Consider the following 21,984-nt stretch of genomic DNA (forward strand, 5'->3'; position numbering starts at 1 on the left):
TAAATGCAAATAATTGATGATGCACAGACTCCCTTTAATAAAGCTTTAAATCTGCTGAAAGAAATCAGTCACATAATTTTTATTAATACATTGGGGAAAATTAACAGCAAATTTTACCATGTTTATAAAAACAACCATATAGAAAGAGGAATTTGTGCAAAGTAATGATTATGGTACAACCACGTTTCAAAGGAGTGCTTTAACATCTTGAAGTTCCTCAAGATGTCACTTCCATAGTTGTAGTAAGAATATGATTGTGTTTTTATATGCTGTTGTCAGAGCTTCTCCAATAGTAAGAGTAAATAAATGGCTCCTGGTAATTTATTTGCTAGTCCCCATATTTATTTTGTTTCCTAAGCTACTTTAAGCTTTTTTATGTTTGTTAGGGCTTAGGCATATCTCTGAAGCTGTTCGCGGTTGGTGTTGTGTTAACGTCGAGCACTTTAACACAACACCACTCCAACTCCCTGTTTCAGAAGGATGTATGTTACCATACAAAAATAAATAACCCACATGAAACCACCTTTCAAATTTTACAAATTCTCTGTTGTGCAATTTTTTTTAACTGAGACCAAAACCAGGGGCCATGTCCTTTAGGTACAAAAATGTTTAGATTGGCTTACAGTAAGTTTCAGAATAAATTTTAGCCTGCTGCTGCTACTGCTATACAATTCATTTAGTACCGATGATACATTTTAAAAGACATCTCAGATATGCTTAACGAATATAAAGTCCTAGGGTTAAGATAAAAAGAAATGCTGATGTCATACCCACTTAACATATTTTACCCTTCTATATTTTTATACCTTCAGTTAACAATCACATTTTCTCCTGTGTAACTTACCACTAAGCCACCAATGACTTGGTGACACCAATTTTTACTTATTTTTTATTGGAAATTATGCCCATATTTCAATGTTATTCTCAATTGTAGTGAAAACTTTCTATTCTATTCTATCTTTCCATTTTATGTCACAGACAGTTGTATAAGCATTTCACTGCATGTCATACTGTGTATGGTTGTATATGCAGCAAATACAGTTTTTATTTAAGATTTATGGGAACAGATTACCTAATAGTGCACAGAGTTAGATCCAAACCGAGAGGAGCAACATTAGCTAGTATGCTACCCATAATTAAAAGCAATTTCCAGAGAACAGAACATCCATTCCAAACATAGTCAGCCTTTCTGTTTTCTTCTGCCTTTAAATGAACCCTCAGGGTTAGCATTGCACAATACTTTCACTTTTACTTTGTACAAACTACCCCCACACTATCACAAGCACCATTTTCTTCTGCTTTTCCTTTAACATTGCTATGTTAATATGATCACTTTATTTTTTATATTTTTTTATATATTTTTTTTTTTTTAGGTTATACTGCTTTGTCTTTGTGAAGCACATTGTGTTTACTTGGTGTGTTAACTGTGCTATATAGTTAAATCTAGTTTACAGTTTGTATTGGATATATACGATGGCTTAGGGTTTGCACTAAATCCTTACACCGCCAGGGATCGGGTTCAATTCCCACCTCGGGGTCTGCGTGCGTGGAGGTTCTCCCTGTGCTTGGTGGGTTTCCACCAGGTACTTCGGTTTCCTCACACAGTTCAAAGACATGCAGAGTAGGTTATCACTTTTGGCCTCTATTGACGGTGGATGAGAGGGGGGAATATATATATATATATATATATATATATATATATATATATATATATATATATATATATGAATAGAATATATAACATAATTTGGTAATATAATTTGACCACTGATGTCTGTCCAATTATTTATTTATTTTTTCGCACTGCAAACACAGTTTTTATTGAAACTAAAAAATATATTAAAAAAAAAATCCTTGGCAAAGCTGTTTGTTCTCTTTTCTGTGATGTTTTGGTTTGTACTGTGATTGCACATACGGTGGATTATTGACTAGAGTTGATCTACGTAAATTGAACGCACCTATAAACGCCTCGATGGCGCGTCACGTGGCTTTTAACCGTGGTGCTGTTGTGAGGAGACAAACATGGCGCAGGTGGCTTAATGCTGTTGACGATTTGGAGGAATACGCAACCCAGCGGGATACAATTTTTTTGGAGAAAACTCGATCCTGTACAATGCAAGGGTGAAATGGTCTCAATCTTGAGTTGGATCCCCTCTACTGCTTCGTTGATGACTAAAAGGCGACCAGGACGCAGGAATACTTTCAACGCCATTCATAAACATTTCTATAGGACTTCAAACCCCTGAGTGTTATTGTTGGATATTTACAAGGATTTCTCAACCAAGGCACGGCGGGTAGAGTGAAAATGAGCAGTGATTTACCTAAAGGCATGGATAGATTAAAAGAGGAGCACAGAAAGGTAATACATTTAGCAATCGTTAAGTTTGCGGCACGATTGCGTGTGTGTACAGGACTGGATATCCTACTTGCACGTCTACGTGATTTGTTTAGAGGACGGTAAGGTTATAGCACTAATCTGTTTATCTGCCTTTACAATAATAGGCTACAATTTCCGAGATTTTGCACGAAAAAAACAACAACAAACAAACAAACAGAAATGTTCCTGCTTTCTAGAGTGTTCTATACGATCACGTGCTTTCCTGGTTGCCTGACTGCCTGGGTCGCCACATGTCGACGCCAACGCTATCCAGGCTTTCTTTCAGACAGTTAAATAACTGTCATGTAAATAACCCTTCAGTTATTTACATGTAAATAACACTACATTCAAGAAATGTTATATATATGTATATAAATATATTTTTAAAAATTAAAGGTACCACCCCATTGTTTCAGACTAGCCCTCATGTTCTAGTTTGAAAAGTCAGGCTTTGTTGGACTCTCATGCCATATTTTAACCAAGAAATAAAATCACTACGTAATTAAAGGAATATATAGAGTTCACGTTATTGCAATTGATCTAACTTTGGTTGTAGCCACCCACTAAAAGTTTGCCTAGCTATTTTTGTTTCCTAATGGAAGAGTGACCCCATAGGCATATGGCGAAGATTGCCTGCCACAGATTTTGCATTCACACTAGTGGGGGGGGGAAATGAAATTCAGTTCAGTTTTATTTATATAGCAGTTTTTAACAGTGGTCATTGTTGCAAAGCAGCCTTGCAGAATCAAAAAACAAAAATAGGGAAATCAGTATGCAATGTGTAGGCTCCAAGGTGGCATAGTGGTTGGCACTGACGCCTCGGAACCTTCAGGATCTGGGTTTGATTCCTGGCCAGGTTCGAGTCCCGCCTCTGTGTACATAGACTTTCCAGGTTCTTCTAGTGCTTTGTAGGTTTCCTTCAGGTACTCTGGTTTCCTCCTACAGTCTAAAGACATGCAGATTAAGCTAATTGACTTTTCCCCCCAAAAATGCCCATAGTGTGTAAATGAGTGCGTGCCCTGTGATGGCTTGGCACCCTGTCCAGGGTTTATCCTTCCTCGTGGCTCAAGTCTCCTGGAATAGGCCCTGCGACCCTGTATACAGGGTAAAGGGGTATAGACGATGAGTCAGTGAGCGATTGTAGCCACCCACTAAAAGTTTGTGTAGCTATTTTTGGTTCCTCATGGAAAAGTGACCCCATGGACATATGGAGAGGATTGCCTGCCACAGCTTTTGCATTCACACTAGTGGGGGGAAAATGAAATTCAATTCAGTTTTATTTATATAGTGGTATATAGCATGTAGGCAGCATAGTGGCTGCCACTGTGGCCTCGCACCTCCAGGGTCGAGGTTTGATTCCCTCGGGTCTGTGTTCTTTGAGTTTTCATGTTCTCCCCATGCTTGGTGGGTTTTCTCCGGGTACTCCAATTTCCTCTAACAGTCTAAAGAAATGCAGATTAGGTTATTTGGCATTGTGTGCGCATGCTCTGCAATGGAGTGGCACTCTGTCCAGGGTGTACCCTGCCCTGTGCCCCATGTCTTCTTTTTTAGGCTCCAGACCCCCCACAACCCTGTACCCAGGATAAGAGGTATAGAAGATGAAGTAGAAATTAATTATAAAATGTGTGACAAAATATGTATAAATCAGGATGATTAGATTGTCTCTAATGGGCAAGTCAAGGGCAACAGTGGCAAGGAAAAACTCCTGGAGTTGGTTGGCAATGGGAAGAAACCTTGAAAAGAACCAGACTCAACAGTGAATCCATCTTCATTTGGTTGATCTCAAATAGCAGGAATTGATCTGCATTCATAACATAAATGGCAAAATAAAATACACAAACATTGGGTCATGTCATGAAAAGTGTGACAAGCTAAACTGTGTGATGAGGTAAAATTACAGAAAAAAGAAAGGAATTTTAAACCACACTCCTACCCTTATGACATGTTCAGAACAAATGGTATATTAGTCAAAAGCTAACAATATTTCAAGATGTATACAATATTAGAATATTTCATGATAACTCTATCAGTCTAATCAAAATGCTTTCAGAATACCTTCTCTTGGTTACACCAGAAAGTGCAACAGCAGCAAGCTGAAGTAATACAATTATCAGTTATTTTAGCTTTTATGATAATGTAGTTGCATCGTATATATAAAAGTGACTTCTTACACCCTGCATGAAAACACTGCACTGCAAGGGAGAAATGGTCACAATTTTCAGGAAGTGACCCTCTAATCAAAATATCACCCTGAAAAGCAGAAGAATCATTGCATTACTCTTGGAGCATTTGATATCTTTAATGTTAAACAATCAGCAGAGGATTGCAAAGATGGGAAAACCAGTCAGAGCAGGAGGAGACTGTGATATGTACCGTGATAAACATAAACAGTGTTGTTCATCAGTGACGAGCAGAAAACATTCCACACTTTATTGAGTTTTCCTTTTATCAGTGCGTTGCAGGCAGTGGTGTTGTACTGAAATGCAATCACCGTCTGATTTGCTTGCACAGTAGTTGGAGAAGAGGGGGAAAATTTTTAATTTCCAAGAATATTTACTGTCCACCTAAAGAAATACCCTTTATTATTTCTTCTGTGTTTTTTTTCTTTTGTTTGTTTTTGTTTTGTTCTTAGGTCATCGATTATTGAATCTATATTTTCAGAATTGCTGCAGAAACATAATAACAGGACCATAAAGTTAAGTCCAACAAACATATTTACAACAGGAGCGGAGATATCAGTCATAGGTGTACTGTCAGTTAGATTCTATTTGATTTTAGGGCGTTGATATTTTCTACTTGATTCTATAGTTGCACATTTACAGCTTTTGGCAGACACCCTTATCCAGAGCGTTTTGCATTTTTAACTATTTATTCATCTGAGCAGTTGAGAGTTAAGGGCCTTTCTCAAGGGCCCATCAGTGGCAGCTTGGTGGTGCTATGGTTTGAACATCTCAAGTCCAGAGTTTTATCCACAGAGGTGCTCCTGTAAATAGTTATAATGTTTGTCTAAAATGTTTGCCTGATTAATCTCAAGCAGCTATTTTTATAGGTTTTAAAGTATTAAAAGTAAGTATTTAATAAACATTGAAATACTGTGTAACGTGTTCATTTAAACAAAACTTAAAATGTCATCTCTTATTATATTTGCTATCTCTTATTATTATTATTATTATTATTATTATTATTATTATCTGGCATGCTCTGATTTACACTCCATTAGGTGGCAGTTTTGCACAAACTGCCCACAAACTCAAAATAAGAATCTCTAAGACTGTAAAACACTTTTCCGGCTGTATTTCTTTTTTCTTTTTTTAAGGAATTTCTCTAGACCATTCATTTAGACCTTTGGTTCAACTGTTATAACAGCATGTGTCTCTGTTCCACCAACAGGTGGTGAAAGACTGTCAAAGTCAAATAACACACTGGTGAGTGTCATTCCTATTGTCAAAGAACCCACAAGGATTATATATTCCAATTAAATTTTTTTATTTTGCTTCTTTAATTACCCTGATTTTATATACAAAACTGATGAACCTGATTTGATATATAACATAACTAAAACTATAAAGTATCATTAATTATGGTATTGCTTTTTTTTATTTGTCACCATCAGGAAAAAACTGGAGAATGATTATGAAAGTCTGCAGGATCGCCTCAGCACTTTGCCTGATAAGCTGTCCTATGATATTATGGTAAATAAGAAAAATCATAGTTTTTTACTTTTTTATCTGATTCTGCTTTAAGATTTGACTCATTTGTAAGGGGGTTAAACATTTTTTTATGTATATTTTCTCTGTTGCTTCCTACAGGGTTTTGGAATAATTAATATAATCTCCATCTGTCATTTTAGGTACCGTTCGGTTCTTTGGCCTTCATGCCTGGGAAGCTGGTTCACACCAATGAGCTCACGGTTCTCCTCGGAGATAACTGGTTTGCAAAGTGTTCAGCTAAGCAAGCCCAGACGCTTGTAGAACGCAGAAAGAAACGTAAGTTGCATTCCAAATAATTGGTTCTTCTTTGTTTTTACACATTTGCAAATTTGTTAATGTTAATGGGGTTTTTTGAATGACCGTTGAATGAAGATATTTTTATAGCAATAACAAATGGGTCACATCATGTTGTTATATATATTTTATCATCATTGTCCCCCCCCCCCCCCCCCCCCCCTAGATGTCAAGAATAAACTTGATGATTTGCACAAAGTGGTGAAGAGCTTTCAAGACAGAGCTGGCTTCACAGAAGATCTTAAAAAGATGGCAAGTGTTTCAACTGCTTCAATTTTTATACAGCTCATTAAAAGTTTCTCAGTAACACATCTCTGTGCTGTTTACAGGGTAGAGGAGATTTTGTTGACATCAAAGAAGAAGTGGGAAAAGAGGAAGCAATTACCAAAGGTAAATTTATACATGAGAATACTGCCTTAGATTGTAGCCTGTTCAATGTAATATAATGTAATAAGACTTAATGGTAAAAATTCCTGGGAGACAGGTCAGAACTATACAGGAGATGTTCCTGTAATCTGCAGGTTATTTCCATGAAAGATTGTGTGTACAGTTATCTCAAAATTTAAATCTTATTAAATGTAATTAGAACTCAGAATAGGGGTGGGAGGGGATGACCGGGACCAGTAAATAATACACATGTAGGCTACATGATCATGTACACTCAAATAACAACAAACACTGTGCTATGCAACTCGTTGACATCTGGGCAAATCATTATTATTATTATTATTACACTAAGTCGGATTTTGTATTTGCAAAACTATTTGTCGATGTTTCTGCACTGATGTGATGTCTGAATTGATCTTTAACCAGAGCATACATATAAGAGCCCCTGGTCTTATAACAATTTATGCAGTCAGATGAGTTTAATGTGAATTTGACAGGTAAACATCGCGTGGCCCACAAGCCCAAATCCAGGCCTAAGGAGGAATATGTGGTGCATTTTGAGGAAGAGGGGGAGGAGGAAGAGAGTCTAGATGGAGGAAATGGTAAAGGAGTGCTGACAGAAGAGGAGCTGTGGGCACGGCTGGATGAGCTGGAGCGTCTGGAGGAGGAGCAGGATGAACGAGACAGGTGAGAGGAAATCGGTCTCCTGTGTATGTTTTTTGTACAATTCTTATAACATAAATGGGACTGGGTGTGCATGCATTCTCAGAGAGAGCAAATGAACAGAGTTAGTAAAACATTCTTCTTTTCTATTTAAGAGCATTAGCAGTTAGTGTTGCATGGTATACCGGTATTTTAAAATAATTGATAATTTAGCAAAATTCCTTTGTGTATGTGGTTTGTCCGCAGAAATGTAGTGATGTTGAAAGAACACAGTATGATTGTAATATGAGCTGTGGGAAGCTTTAAGTGCATCAGGAACAATGGTATAAAAAGTGGCAGAGCATTTGTTTGTTCTGTTCAGAGACTAGACTTAAAGAGCCTAATGTTGGGAGAAAAAAGGATGATATTTCGGTTGAGCCCCTAAACACAGCAGCACAGTTTTAAAGCTGGATTTAATTTAGAAAATTCACTGAATGTTAAGGATTCTCTTTTCTACTTCTTAAACACACAAAAAGAACAAAATTTGTATTTTACTTTCTGTTAAACTGTACTGAAACCACCCTCACACAGCCCTTCCACCCAGCATGCCTGTACTGCGCTGTTGTTGAGCTTCGTTGTTCTCTGTGAAAGGAGCGTAGGCGGAATCGGGAGTCTTTGTTGTCATGCCTTTAATCTGTGAGCAGAGGTAGTTGCAGGCAAAATGAGACGTGATCCCATTGGCGAACAGGGTCCCATGTTTTGACACGTTTGAGATGTGCGACATGCTGTCCAGAGGTTTAAACATCAGTAAACAGTTAGCAGCTAACACACTGATCTCCTATATAGAATGGATCAGATGTATACACTGGATTTAAATAGTGATAAAGACATACTGCGTTAACAACAATGGACTGGAGGATGAGCTGAGATTGAGACTGGTCAGTAATGTCAGGCATTTATTAAAAATATTGTTTAAAATGTTGGTGTAAATATATCTTGATTCGTTTTCAAAGTGACTATTACGTTTAAATGCGTATGTTTTAGCATCACAGAGAATGTAAAACAGTCTGATTTAACATCTAAGCCTTTCTAAACCATCTTTGTTGAGATTATTTTGCTGCTTCTGAAGTATTTGGAGGTAAATTAGCTTTTTATGTCTGAATATAAATAAACAACAATGCTGTTTATTAATAAAGTTTCCATTGAACTAAAACGTTCCACCTTAAAAGCCGCCCATTGCCCTTTCAGCAGCACAGAGAATGTAGCTGTTACTAGCTCGCATTAAGTAATAAAACAAAGAGGCATCCAAACATTCTTAAATTTTTTTTAAAAGCTAAAAAGATGATTTTTAACTTCTTTCCTGCTAACCAGAAATTCCTGATTTGATTTGAACGTACCTCATATTAATGATTTTGTGAAATCTAAAACAAATAAAGGAGTAATGTGGGTATGAACATATCTCAAACAAAATACTTGCTGACCTTTTCCCCATTGCCATTTAGCACAATTCTGTCTTTGCTCTCCATTTAGAAGCTTTCTTAGTTTTATGGCAGTTGCCGATGCTTGTGTATTTTAATAAAAAAAAATATATAAATAGTTGCAACTTTTAAATATCTAAATAAAGATAATAAAGAGCTATCTGTAGCTGTTTCAGTATGAAATTGGTAACGGTTTTTATTTCTGTCTGTCAGACTGGACAGCACGGATACCAACGGTGATGACACGACTTCCTCTTCATCCGAAGAAGAGAAGGAGGCAGATGCTGGCAGCATGGTCCAGGTTAATGGGCATGACCAACACGAGGACCGTGTTTCTGCCTCTCATTCGATCCAGGTCAATGGCATCAAACCAGAGCTCGATGAAGAGGAGCAAGAAGGTGAAGAAGAAGGCAATGGTCTACCAACAATCTACTTTAGTCATACGGTAGAGCCCAAAAAAGTAAGATGTCACTTCTTCAACTGCTGTTGCTTCTTTTTAATTAGTAGAACATTTTTAGACAGAATACACTGTGTAACCTGTTTAACAGTATGTCTTAGTAACTCTCTGTCTCTGTGTCTTCTGTGGTTTAGGTGCGAATAAACACAGGAAAGAACACTACCCTAAAGTTCAGTGAGAGGAAAGAGCAGAAAGAGCAGGCCAAACGTAAAAAGAAAAATGGCAAATGCAATGGGCATGCCGTTCCTGAGCATCACAAGATCATGACGCCTGCTGATATCTACAGGTAGCAGTCAAATGCCCTGGTTTTATTGAGTCTGATCCCAAAGTCACCCCATTAAATGTGCAGTCTTGTACTAACTTGACACACAAAATTGCTTTCCATGAGCTTGTGCCAACCAAACATCTCATGGCTACTTTAGGTTTACATGAAACACAGCACATTGTTGCTGAGCGCATCATAGCATACATGTCCATTCTTCTTTGTGAATGAAGATAACTTTTTCAACCAACAGGTGGCAGCATATGAACAGAAGCTAACAAATATCATGGACACTTTTATAAACACTTGTTAAGGTTCTTGGCTCACATTCTGAAGACATTTGTTTTACTGAGCAGCCATTCTAAGCAGTCTCTCTCTCTCGCTCTCTCTCTCTCTCTCTCGCTCTCTCTCTCTCTCTCTCTCTCTCTCTCTCTCTCTCTCTCTCTCTCTCTCTCTCTCTCTCTGGCTGGCTGGCTTCCAAAGACACTTTGCTATATACAGGTATCCAGACGGTTCACAAGTAAAAAGGGCAAGATTAACTATAGCCTTGGTGTGTCGGTGCATTAGACAGAAATGCTGGACTTGATTCCTGTTGTTCTTGCATAACAGTTTGACATTGCAGAAATTTGTATGTGTGTTTAGGGTATTTGTGGATGTAGTAAATGGTGAGCCCGTGCCAAGGAAATCCATCCTGAAGTCACGCAGTCGGGAAAACAGTGTGTGCAGCGACACCAGTGAGAGCAGCACAGCAGATTTTGAAGAGCGCCGTGCTTTTGTTAACCGCACACACAGCCACGATGAAGCCACTCACAGTGACACCAGCGATGGCATTACTGAAGAGGACAGTCCAACAGGAATCAGCCTTTACCCTAATGGACGCTTTGAGGTACAATACCTTTGTCTGAAACAGTTCAAATGTCTTTTCATTTGATTTGTCTTTCTATGCGAGTCACAAATGTGCTCACTCTCTCTTTTTCAGGCTTTTTCAGGAACAGTGATTGAGAAAGATCCACTGCCCTCAACAATCCCTCACCTGACCATCACCCCTCCTGCATTACCCACAATCCTTGAAAGAAAGCAAGAAGAGCTGGGCTCGGAAATGCCCCAGGAGCCGCCCAAGAGAGTGTCAAAGTTCAAAGCTGCCCGGCTGCAGCAGAAATGAGACTCTAAAGGATCTGATGGGTTTTTTTTCCCCTTTTTTTTTTTTTAAACTCACTTTTGTACGACAATAATTGGTGGTCTTGCATACTTCTCTCCTGCCTCACTCTCTCTGTCTGTTTTTTTTTTTTGCTGCCGTTCAGTGCTGTTTTTCTTAAGCCAGTCTGGTCACTTTTACTTTTCTGCTATGCATTTTCTAAACATCTGTTTTATTCTGTCCTATCCAAAGAGTAGGAGATACACATCTGTATAAAAATGACCAACCTTGTCACTGAATTGGCAAGGGACTTAATTTTGATCAAGACAAAGCTGCATCTTTCACCTGTCCATATATAACTACTGCCTTTGCTTTATGTCTGTGAATTCGAAGCAGCACTCTAGAAATACGTGCTGCCGTCCCACACAGCAGGTTATTGTCTGTCATTTTACTAGCTGCTCTGGAGGCCTTTCTGTTAGGTGTTTAGAACCGTATAAAGTATCTCACCCTTACAAACGGTCTGCTTTAACTTCTAAATCTTTCTAAACCAGCTTTAAGATTATTTTGCTGTTTCTTAAATATTTGGAGGTAAGTCAGCTTTTTATGTCTGAGTACAAATGTTAACCAGAAAATAAATAATTTTGCCTGTACTGAGTTCAGTGCTGTTTATTAATCAAGCTTTTTGAAACATGCCTTCGGTGTGCTATTTAAATATATATTTGATATTGCGATAAAGGGCTGCAGAATTAATGCCACTTCCATCCTGCCACTGGACATAATTGGATATATGCATTATCACTTTTGATTTGTTTGTTCAGCGTGTAAAGCAAAATTTAGGAAAGACCCATTATTGTGTGCTTTATTGTTATGGGGAGGAGCTACAACCACTAGGTGGAGATAAAGTGCAATTCATTGATTAGTATTTGCCCATGGATGATGTACAAGAGTTGTTCAGGTTAATCTGGGACTTAAACATTCTTGTAAATTAAGCCATAAAACTGATTGACATTTACAGAAGGCTACACTGTACGGTGATGAGATTCTTAGCCACAGAAAAAAGCATTTAAATGGTGCCAACGTTTTAAAGACGGATGTACGTACGTGATTATAGATGCCGGCCAAGGTGGCTCAGAGCCTACTGGGACGCCTTATCTTTAAAAACTTGTCACCAAATTGTGAGAGAGATGCATCTTTTTTTTTTTTTTTCACACAATCATTTAAAAACACAACTTCCACATTACAGGAACTTGGCTGGGAGTTATTGCTACATCCCTTGTACAGTCCTGATCTGAAGTCATTCCCCATGTTTAAGCCATTAAAGGATTTCCTAGAAGGCCAGTGTTTCGGACGTAAAGCAAGCAAATACAATAATGTCTCCAGCATTCTAAGAAAACCTACTTTTATAATATCAAAGCACAAGTTAAATGCAGGAATAAGTGCATCTGTGAGTTCTTACATTAATAACTCACTCTCTCTCACTTATTATCTATACCGCTTATCCTGTACAGGGTCATCTGAGGCCTAGAGCCTATCCCAGGGGACTCGGGGCACTAAGTGTGGTTCACCCTGCATAGGGTGCCAATCCTTCACATGACACACATGCACACACAGACCTCAACCAGTTAGCCTACTCTGCCTGTCTTTGGACTGTGGGACTGTGGTCGGACTTTAAAGTGCACAGTGAAAACCCACCAAGCATGGGGAGAACATGCAAACTCCACTCTGACACACCCAAGGGGGGACGCGAACCTTTAACCCTGACAATGCAAGACCACAGTGTTAACAACTACACCAATGTGCATTCTCAACTGTGTTTTAGTGCAATCAAACATCCCAGTTTGACTTTGACGCCCCTTGTACAAGAGCTAGAAAATCAACCCTGAGCCAGCTCACTGCAAAATAATTTATTGGTAATGATTTAAAACTTGTCTTTTGCGTTCCTGAAAGTGGTCTGAGTTTTTAGTTTGGTTATTGTTGTGATGCCAAAGGCACTTTTCGGAAATGGGCAAAACTATATATATAACAACTGGTTCAAACAAAGCCAGCATTGGTTTCAGACACAAACAACTTGATGATTATAAGCTATTAAATTTTTTTTTGTTTTACTACTGATTTGTCATGAAGTACACCTCCATATAAAGACATGTATTAACAGTATGCGGTATCTTCTAAGGACGATGCCTTTATGACAATATGAGCGATGCATACGTCTTATTACAGTATTGAGGACATCAGTTTCTGTGATTTGTTCCTGTATTGGTAGCTTGTGTTTGTCAGATTGCAGTTATCCATCAGAACATGAGCTCATTGACATTTAGACTTGGCAGGACCTGAGTCAGCAGCTGGACTCAATGGCATGTAGACCATGCAGAATGTCTGTTCAACATACTTTAACTCAAACATACAATACTTTATTTTAAGGCATTGTAAATGGAATAGAACTGAAATTCATTTAAAAAGTAGAATTTTTTTTTCTATTAGAAAAGCATTTTTAGTCTCTCTATTCTCTGCATCATCCAAGGCTGGGAAGATCTTAGATCGCTAAAGCTATGAAGATTACACTAATGAATTCACTCCTCTTTGAGATTGGTATCTGCAGCCTTGTTCAATTTTTGATTTTTTTTTTATTTATACGACACATTTACAACTAGCATTGTCACAAAGCAGCTTTATCCATATTCAATTGTTCATTCATTCATTCATTTTCTATACCTCTTATACTGTATAGGGCTGTGTGGGTCTATTCCAGGAGTCTGAGGGCACAAGGCAGGGTGCAAATCCATCTTAGGCAAGCTTTACCCATATACTCATATATACATCTATAATTTTTAAAAACAAATAAATAAATACAATATATAAATGGATAAATGGTCCATACATATACTCATTTTTATTTATATACTATACAGTATATACTATATATGAGTGTATATGATATATACTGCATATAGCCAAAAAATGTATACACACATATATATATATTAATCCCTAAAATGCAAAGCAGAGGTAATAGTGGCAAAGAAAACCTTGATGAGGAGGCAGACTCAAAAGGGAATCCATCCTCTTCTGGGTGACACCAGATAGTGTGATATCATCCAGCCATCCATCTAGGACCTCTGTACTGTGCACCATGGAGGCCAGTGGTGACCATTGCATTTATTCCCATTTTTACAACCTTGATAGTACCTCCAGTCAACATTCATACACTCAATTACACAATCCAGGCAAATTGGGGAACGCCAATTAGCCTAATCTGCATGTCTTTGGACTGTGGGAGGAAAGTAAAGTACCTGGAGGAAACCCACCAAGCACGGGGAGAACACGCAAACTTCATGCACACACACCTGTGGCGAGAATCAAACCCGGACACTGGAGGTGCAAGACAACAATGTGTGTTACCAAATAGTGTGGTTATAAATTATTTATCGTCTATAATTGTGTATTATTGAGTCAACTGGTTTTAAGTGTAGTTATTACCATCATTATAATTTTATGTTATGTTTATGTGTTATCAAATAAATGATCAACTGTTAGGTGATGGAGACTTGAATGTAAGTTGTTTTGTTCTAGGCTCTACATGAAGAACATTCACACCCACAGCAATCTTCAGCGTGTCAATGTGACACCTCTTCTTACCACCGCACTGAACCTATTCCTTATGTCGACCTTACACCTTAAGGAGTGTTCTCTTGCTTTTTCCCAATGAATGTGTCATATGCATAATGTCCTACCTCATGAACTGTTAAAAAACACACTTAAGAGAGATTATTTCCTCATATAGATAATTAAAATATATGATACCCATCGTGAAGTAATTAGCGATAATTACACGCTAATTAGTAAAGTGGAAAACATAACAGAGATTAACAAGAATCATTTGTCTGATGTGGTTCCTCTTCATTCTCAACCCCAGTATTCCTATCTGGAATCATAAACCCAACTGTATAGTTACATATTCTGTACCATATTTTGTGTATATTGTCCTCAGTATATTGCCCTTCTGAAAAAAAAGTCCTCCCAAAGTCCTAGTTTATATTTACTTGTGAATTTCCTTCACATGTTCTGTGTGACATCAAGCTAATTAATCACAAATACACAGCATGTCTTTAATCCTTAGCATATACTATTTATTCCCCTCTGTGTGTTCTTTTAATAATCCTCTGAAGTGAAATCTTGACATTTCCAGCCGCACAGAAGACATGCACACCTGTTCTCTCTCTTCCCCTCAACTGTGAATTTTTATTATCACACTGCATATGTACGTATGCCTGCTTTTGCCTTGAAAAACAACAGATCACCTTGGACAGCTGTGCTGCCTCCCCCGTTTCTGAGGCAGAGCTGATGATTGACAGTTGGTCTGACAATTCCATTCAGCCACCACCTGCTTGCTGTCAATCAAGCGTGCCATCCTGGGGCTATTGACAGAGCTGTCAGCCTGTGTGAGACATGTCTGTCAAAGCCCCTCTACACAGTTGTAAATTGGGTACTTTTTTTCTCTGTTCTTCCAGTTTCCTGGTTCCTTTCACCTTATTCCTGGTTGAACTATGAGGTGATCACTCTCTTATTTTCTTTCTTTCAAGTGGCTTGGTGGCATGCATGGTGGCAAACGTGCTAGGTGGCATGTTTGGTTTGACTATGCAGAAGATATACACCAATCAACCATAACATTATGCCCACCCACCTTATATGGAGTGGGTCATCCAGACAATGACAGACTGGGAATATCCCACAATAGCTGTAGTTTTGGAGTTGCTCTGACCCATCACATCATTCATCACAATTTGGCCCTTGTCTCAGTAGCTACTTTTCACACTACAATGGCACCTGGAAAGGGGTGGGGTATATTACGCAGCAAGTGAACATTTTGTTCCTGAAGTTGATGTGTTGGAAGAACAAAGATTTGATTGACTGTGACAAGGGCCTTTGTAAGAGCTAGATGACTGGATCAGAGCATCTCCAAAACTGCAGCTCTTGTGGGATGTTCCTGGGCTGCAGTGGTCAGGACATACCAAAAGCAGTCCAAAAAAGTCACCAGTTCGGTGGTTTTCCATCATCATGGATGGCCAAGGCTCACTGATGGACATGGGGAGTGAAGGCTGGCCACTATAGTTTGGTCAAATAGAAGAACTACTGTAGCTCGAACTGAGGAAAAAGGTTGATGTTGGTTTCAGTAGAAGAGTGTCAAAGCACACAGTGCATCACTATTTTGGTGGCAAAAGGGGAGCCCGAGTTATAATGTTATAGCTGATCGTTACATATCGGAATATTGTATTTTTGCCTTTCACTCATGTCTTATATACGTTTCCAGTTGAAATTCCAAACGGAGAAACTTAATCACTTTGCGTACTTTGTGGTTACAATTGATTGAGATTACTGAATTAAATTCATATGCAGGAAACAATTCATGGAGGTTTAACAACTATAACTTATATCCCTACTTGACACGCTACGCTTGAATTATTATAGTTGCGGTATATGCTCCCCTGGAAATCTACCATCACTATGTTAAAAACCTGACAGTTATTGTGACAAGGTACTGAAACTGTCTTCATGTGCATTTATTTCTGCCAAGTTCCTCTGCTCCATAGTGTAATAATCTCATAATTTATCCTTGATGGATCCCTCTGCACTGAGCATTTATCATAACATCAGAAGCCTTATGCTATTATTTGGGCAAAATCATGTGAACATACTGTTATATCATACACGTAGCATCTGCAAAGCATATCAGTTTCAGCCACAGCTGCAGAAATCTGTCCTTTTGTTAATTAAATAAATATGTTCGCAGAAACTGTAAAGCTTCTCAAGAATCTTAAATGGTAGGAAGAGTTGCATGGCTTATACAACTTTACGTCTAAATTCACAAATCTGACAATCCTGACTCAGGCGTATAGTTTGAGGGGAAATTAAAGGAAAGCCCAACAAATCCTTACTATGGTTGCAAGGTGCCAAAATAGCATTAATACACCTTGTGCAGAGATTCTACAAGTTTTTGGAAATGTACTAAACATTGTCTGTCTTCCCTGATTTGTGTTATGTTGATGGTGCTTTACAGCATTGCCAAGATGTCAGTCCAAACTCTTCAGTTGGGCTTTATTGGGTCTCCTCACTGTGAAAACCATGCACAGCTATCTTTGCTTCTTTATCACAACTGAATCTTCATCCTTGTGGACTGAACAAGGATGAGAGCTGCTTTCAGAGGACCAAACAGGTCAGATGAAGCAAGATTAAGACTATAGGAAGGATGATTAAACACCTCAAAATAAAGTTTTCGAGTGTTGACAGTATGGGCAGAAGTGTGTGGATGTGTTGATCACAACACCTTGGATGGCAGTCCTCTGCATTAATACGAAGTTTGGGCTACAAATCTTCAGTAAGCATCTTACTGTAACAAGCGCTGTTGATTGTTGAACCTTTTTCCTGGTTTCCAATACTGGCCCTGCAATCATAACAAGAATAAAGGTTAAAGAAGACGTAGGCAGAATAAATTAAATGAATTCAATATACCCACTACCTCTAAATGTGGCCAAAATATCAATGGATAATTTGAAGATTTACTTTTTTATTGTTCACAAATGAGCAAATCTACCAATGAATCAGAACACATTTTGAAAAATGTCATTACATTTTCTTTTCATTTTAAAATGAAAAGCACACCCACAAACCAAAGCACACTGTACAATGCCCTTATCTGTTTTGCTATTCTTAAATTCCTGAAATAAACCTGGATATTATCACATAATTTTGAAGGAGGATTTCCTCTTCTATAATGATCCTAGCTTTCTGAGTAATCATAGATGAAACCTGACACAGAAATCATATGTTGTAGAGATCTTCAAGGGGTTTAATAATGGAGATATTTAAGGCTTCCTATTATAATTTCATTTATTCTATTTAGGGAACTACTTACCCTTGTTAGGGTTGTAGTAGATCCAGATTCTGTTGCAGGGCACGATGCACACACATGCACACACTGCCTTACACCGAGGGGCAATTTTAGAGTAGCCAAATTTTTGGGAGGTGAAAGGAAATTGGAGAAGCAAAAGAAATTGGAGAACACAGACTAGCTCAGAATTAAACTAAGGCCTTTGTGTGAGGCGCCAGCGCTACCTACTGTGTCGCTTGATGTAACTTTTTCTATATTAGTTTACCTTGAAATCTGGGTTAAAGCCAGTACAAAAAGGTTTTATTTGATGGCGGAAAAACAACGGGAAAAATATGGAAACTTTGTCCTGATTTGCTTAACATTTTAGACAATGTTTACAAAATGTAATCAGATGATGTGAAAATTGAATGAAAACCATTTGACTGTTGTTTTGATTGCTCATTCTGGGTTTGAAGCTGCCACTAGTTTGACTTGTGTACAGTGGAATGCAGAGTGAAGTATAATGATTTAATGATTCGTCCCCTTCCCTTCACCCTATCTCTCCTCAATGTTTGCGCTTGCCATCAGCCCAGCAGAGCTTAGCCCAGACTTGACAGATGACGAGCCGCAGCCCCAGGGCTGACGCTGTAATCAAAGTCCTGTCACACTTGTCAATAGTGTGCTATCACAGCAACACTGGTTGTGACTGATGTAAGGAAAGGTGGTGGAGGGGGCTATCCCATACTTAGAAAAATTAAAAAAATCACGTTGTTTAGATGATGAGTAAACCACACAATTTAAACTACAAAATACAGGAAATGTGAGGATTTTTAGTAAGTCACCATGAGGCCAATGTTCCTGATTAAACTTAGTAGTAGCTACTTTTACAACAAATTGTGCACCAAATTCGAAACACCTAAACTTAAGCATACGCCACTGGCCGAAGTTAAAAAAAAAAAAAAAAACATATCATAGGCTGCTTTCACAAAAAACACGATGCGTTATATGCTTTGCCTGAGTATGATTTGCTCTCCCTCCCCTCTCCTCTGCTGGAGTATTACAGTATTAATTCTGTTGAATTCCTAAGTACACTGGCGTATTTACAATTTCTGATACCGTATGTGGCAGTAGGCAGCTAGTTGGTTTGCTGGGGTCAGAGGTGGAAAGTAACAAATTACATTTACTCGTGTTACTGTAATTGAGTAGTTTTTTTTGTGTACTTCTACTTTTTTAAATAGTTTTTAAAATCTGTAATTTTACTTTTACTTAAGTATGTTTTGTTTTTGTAGTATTGTACTTCGCTACATTTGAAATCATATTCGTTACTGAGTAAAAAATAAATAAATAAAAATGAAAAATAATAAAAATAATGCAACGAGGAGGGAAAAATTGCACCCCGAAAACCACTGCACTGATTGATTGATGGGCATGGAGAAAAAAACGCGCTAAGCTCACAAGAACAATGAAGACAGACAAAACAGATGCCAGTGATGCAGACCCAGTTGAAAACGAAATGCCATCAAATTCGTATGAAGCAAACCCCTGGTTATATATAAGCGATCATTTCGATTTTAAGTGCAAGAAAGGCAACAGCTTTATTATGCAAAGTTGTTCCGTCAATTAAAAACAACTAGCTTGAGATTTATATCCTCTTGCCTTTTTTGAGCTACACTAGAATCTCTCATCCCACCCCCGCTGTTTAAAAAAAGTAACTCAGTAACTTTTTCTTGTACATGCTAAACAGCTATCCACCTCTGTGTTTAGGCATGATTGACTTTAAGATTTTATTACAACCTTGTTATAAACCTGCATACAGACTTTGGATCAAGCACTTATCCATTTTTACAGGATTATATACAATCTGGGGCTTTTCTATTTAAAAGTGCAAAAAACAGGGCAGTATGTCATCCAGTAAGATTACTTTGGCACACACAGTATGGTTTACTAAGTATAAAAGTCCCTTCAGGAATGGAGACTGAGTAGTTTAATGCAGACAAACATGCAGGTATATTATTTGCCATTTCAAGCCATTAATAATGAAGAAGGCACTGACGATTGTGATATGCAATACTATAATAACAAGAACATTTCCAAAAATGACCATATATCACTACAGCAAAGTTTCATGTTAATGTCAAATATTTTCTGTGTGTCGGATTAAAACTTGCAACAGCAAAGGTACCATAAGAAACAGAACAAACACATTTGAAAGAAACATTTTATTTCCTTTATTAGGTATTGTACTAGACCACTGGTTTTTAACCTTGATCCTGAAGGATTCTCCCTGTCCTGCAAATTTGAATTTTTTCTCAACTTTTAACACATCTGATTTAATCAGGACCAAAATCATGCTTTAACTGATTCATACAGGACCCAGGTTGAGAACCACTATACACTTAGACTTTAGTTTCAACTTACAGGAGTCTCTTAATATAACAAATCCCTTTTCACTAGGTGTTTATTAAGATCAGGAGTGTCGTCTTATAAACATGATTATAATATAAAAATATATAAGCATCATATTTGTCTATATTTAATGCAACCCTTTTTGAAAAAACAAAGAAAGATCTCGTAATGAATCTCGTATACTCTTTTTTTCTCTAAAAGTTTGCTAAAACAAAGCTTTAGCAGGAGTCATGTTTTTCATCAATTTCTTACAAAAATAGAAAAGACGAAAGTTAAAGGTTTCAAAGTGAAAAAAATCCCTGCATATCCTTCATCTCAGATAATAAAGATCATTAAATTATAGGTTTCTATCTTAGAGTACAGAGATACAGAAGCTGTCAGAATGTGTGGGAAGTTTGATGAGGAGTTGACAATATCCTAACTAGATGACAGGTTATTCATAGATCATTCCAGTAAATTTCAGAAGCAAATGAAGTGCTTAGCAAACTTTATCCAACTGCCATCTAAACTTATTGAGTTTTAAGCAAAAAAAAAAAAAGAAGAAGAAGAAAATTAAACATATGTTTGTCAAGAAAGAATATACACTTTCTAAACATGATAAAAAAATCTTACAGCTCAGTCCTAAAAATGCACAGATCTACAAATCATAATGTGTCCTAAGAGGTAGAGCTTATTAAGAGGAAATGTAAAGGAAGTCCTTAAAGGACAGAGCGGAAGATATACTTTGAAATGAATTGAACGTTCAAATTAATTCAAATTAAATTAATTTATAGTCATACTCTCATAATGAATTCAGAGTATGCCTCTTTATGCTCCTTTTTAATTACAGCAAAGAACTAATATATATAATATATATATATATATATATATATTTTTTTTTTTTCAATGTTACTTTATTCCGCTTCATTCCGTCTCATGCTCACAGTAATTATCCATGCTCCAACACACCTGATTCTCATAAACCACTCGTCAGGCCTTTCATGAATTTATTTTTCAAACATAAGTGACAGCATAATTGGCTACTTCTGTACAGATTTTCAAGTGGTCATTGTTAATCTCAGTGACAGTTTTCTCAAATCAGATTGCCATAAAAGTTTTATCCCTAAATAAGATTCTTCAGAATTTATATTTATATTTAGATTCAGATTTGCATTTGGCAGATGCTTGTCTCCAAAGTAATTTGTAAGTGATGCAGAATACAGTCTGAACATCTAGGCAGTAAAAAAAAACTGACAGTGAGACAAGTGATGCATGTTCACCAATTGCGCAAAAACAAGTGCAAGATAGATCGGGGGGAAGAACAGAGTGGAAGATACAGCTGAACACAAGCGTGGCACTGAACAAGTACTGATACTCAAAAGTGCTACAAGACTGTAAAGTTGACTAAGAATGATCTAATGAGATAAGGGATAGAAGGTTAACTTGCATTATATTATAGTGCTGTTGAATACTCAGTTCTGATTGGTCAGATGGGTTGAGAGTGGAATTGGATTTAATTTAATTTAATTTTAGTGTCACTTGAACAGTTATTCCAGCTATAACACTTAACTGTTATTAAATATATTAACAACTTGCATGAAAGAAGAAAAGAGTGAATGACTGTTGATAGCTGATGAGGTTTTAAGAGATAAATTGTCTCGCATTCTTAAACTTAACTCCAAATTAATAAAAAGCATGATGCCTAATTTTTCTGTGTGCTGTTATTAGAAATGAATCAACTTTGAATGGTATCAATATTTCACTTTGCCACTTCACGCTGACAATTATTTCCTATTACAACACATTCCATCATTTTATTTAAACATGATAATGGCAGTGAATAACATAATAAGAAACTTAATATAGTCAAATATTTAATGAAATATGAAATGAAATGGATAGACGTCGAAACTCGAAAATGCATACAGTTGTCTTTGGATGAATTGTTAACACACTTAGCTTTTGATCCACTTGCAGGTAGGACAGACACAG

General features: G+C 37.4%; 1 protein-coding gene across 1 annotated transcript; it reads left to right on the forward strand.

The window, feature by feature from the left end:
• Window positions 1–1,972: 1,972 nt before the first annotated feature.
• Window positions 1,973–11,392, forward strand: uri1 (URI1 prefoldin like chaperone). The gene is made up of 12 exons (XM_053500102.1): window positions 1,973–2,008; window positions 2,231–2,359; window positions 5,768–5,802; window positions 5,991–6,069; window positions 6,228–6,363; window positions 6,548–6,639; window positions 6,711–6,771; window positions 7,266–7,455; window positions 9,102–9,348; window positions 9,480–9,631; window positions 10,250–10,493; window positions 10,587–11,392. The coding sequence occupies exons 1-12, from the start codon at window positions 1,973–1,975 to the stop codon at window positions 10,767–10,769; spliced, it is 1,584 nt and encodes a 527-aa protein (XP_053356077.1). The 3' UTR covers window positions 10,770–11,392.
• Window positions 11,393–21,984: the final 10,592 nt, after the last annotated feature.

Source organism: Clarias gariepinus, chromosome 7, assembly GCF_024256425.1.
Source record: "Clarias gariepinus isolate MV-2021 ecotype Netherlands chromosome 7, CGAR_prim_01v2, whole genome shotgun sequence".
In the NCBI taxonomy this organism is placed as follows: domain Eukaryota; kingdom Metazoa; phylum Chordata; class Actinopteri; order Siluriformes; family Clariidae; genus Clarias; species Clarias gariepinus.

What these genes read in the sequence shown, in the direction of transcription:
- uri1 (XM_053500102.1), top strand. Translation starts at nt 1,973, where the DNA reads ATGGCGCGTCACGTGGCTTTTAACCGTGGTGCTGTT. An exon ending in AGCTGTCCTATGATATTATG is followed by an intron (nt 6,070 to 6,227) that starts GTAAATAAGAAA and finishes CTGTCATTTTAG; the next exon opens with GTACCGTTCGGTTCTTTGGC. An exon ending in ATACGGTAGAGCCCAAAAAA is followed by an intron (nt 9,349 to 9,479) that starts GTAAGATGTCAC and finishes TCTGTGGTTTAG; the next exon opens with GTGCGAATAAACACAGGAAA.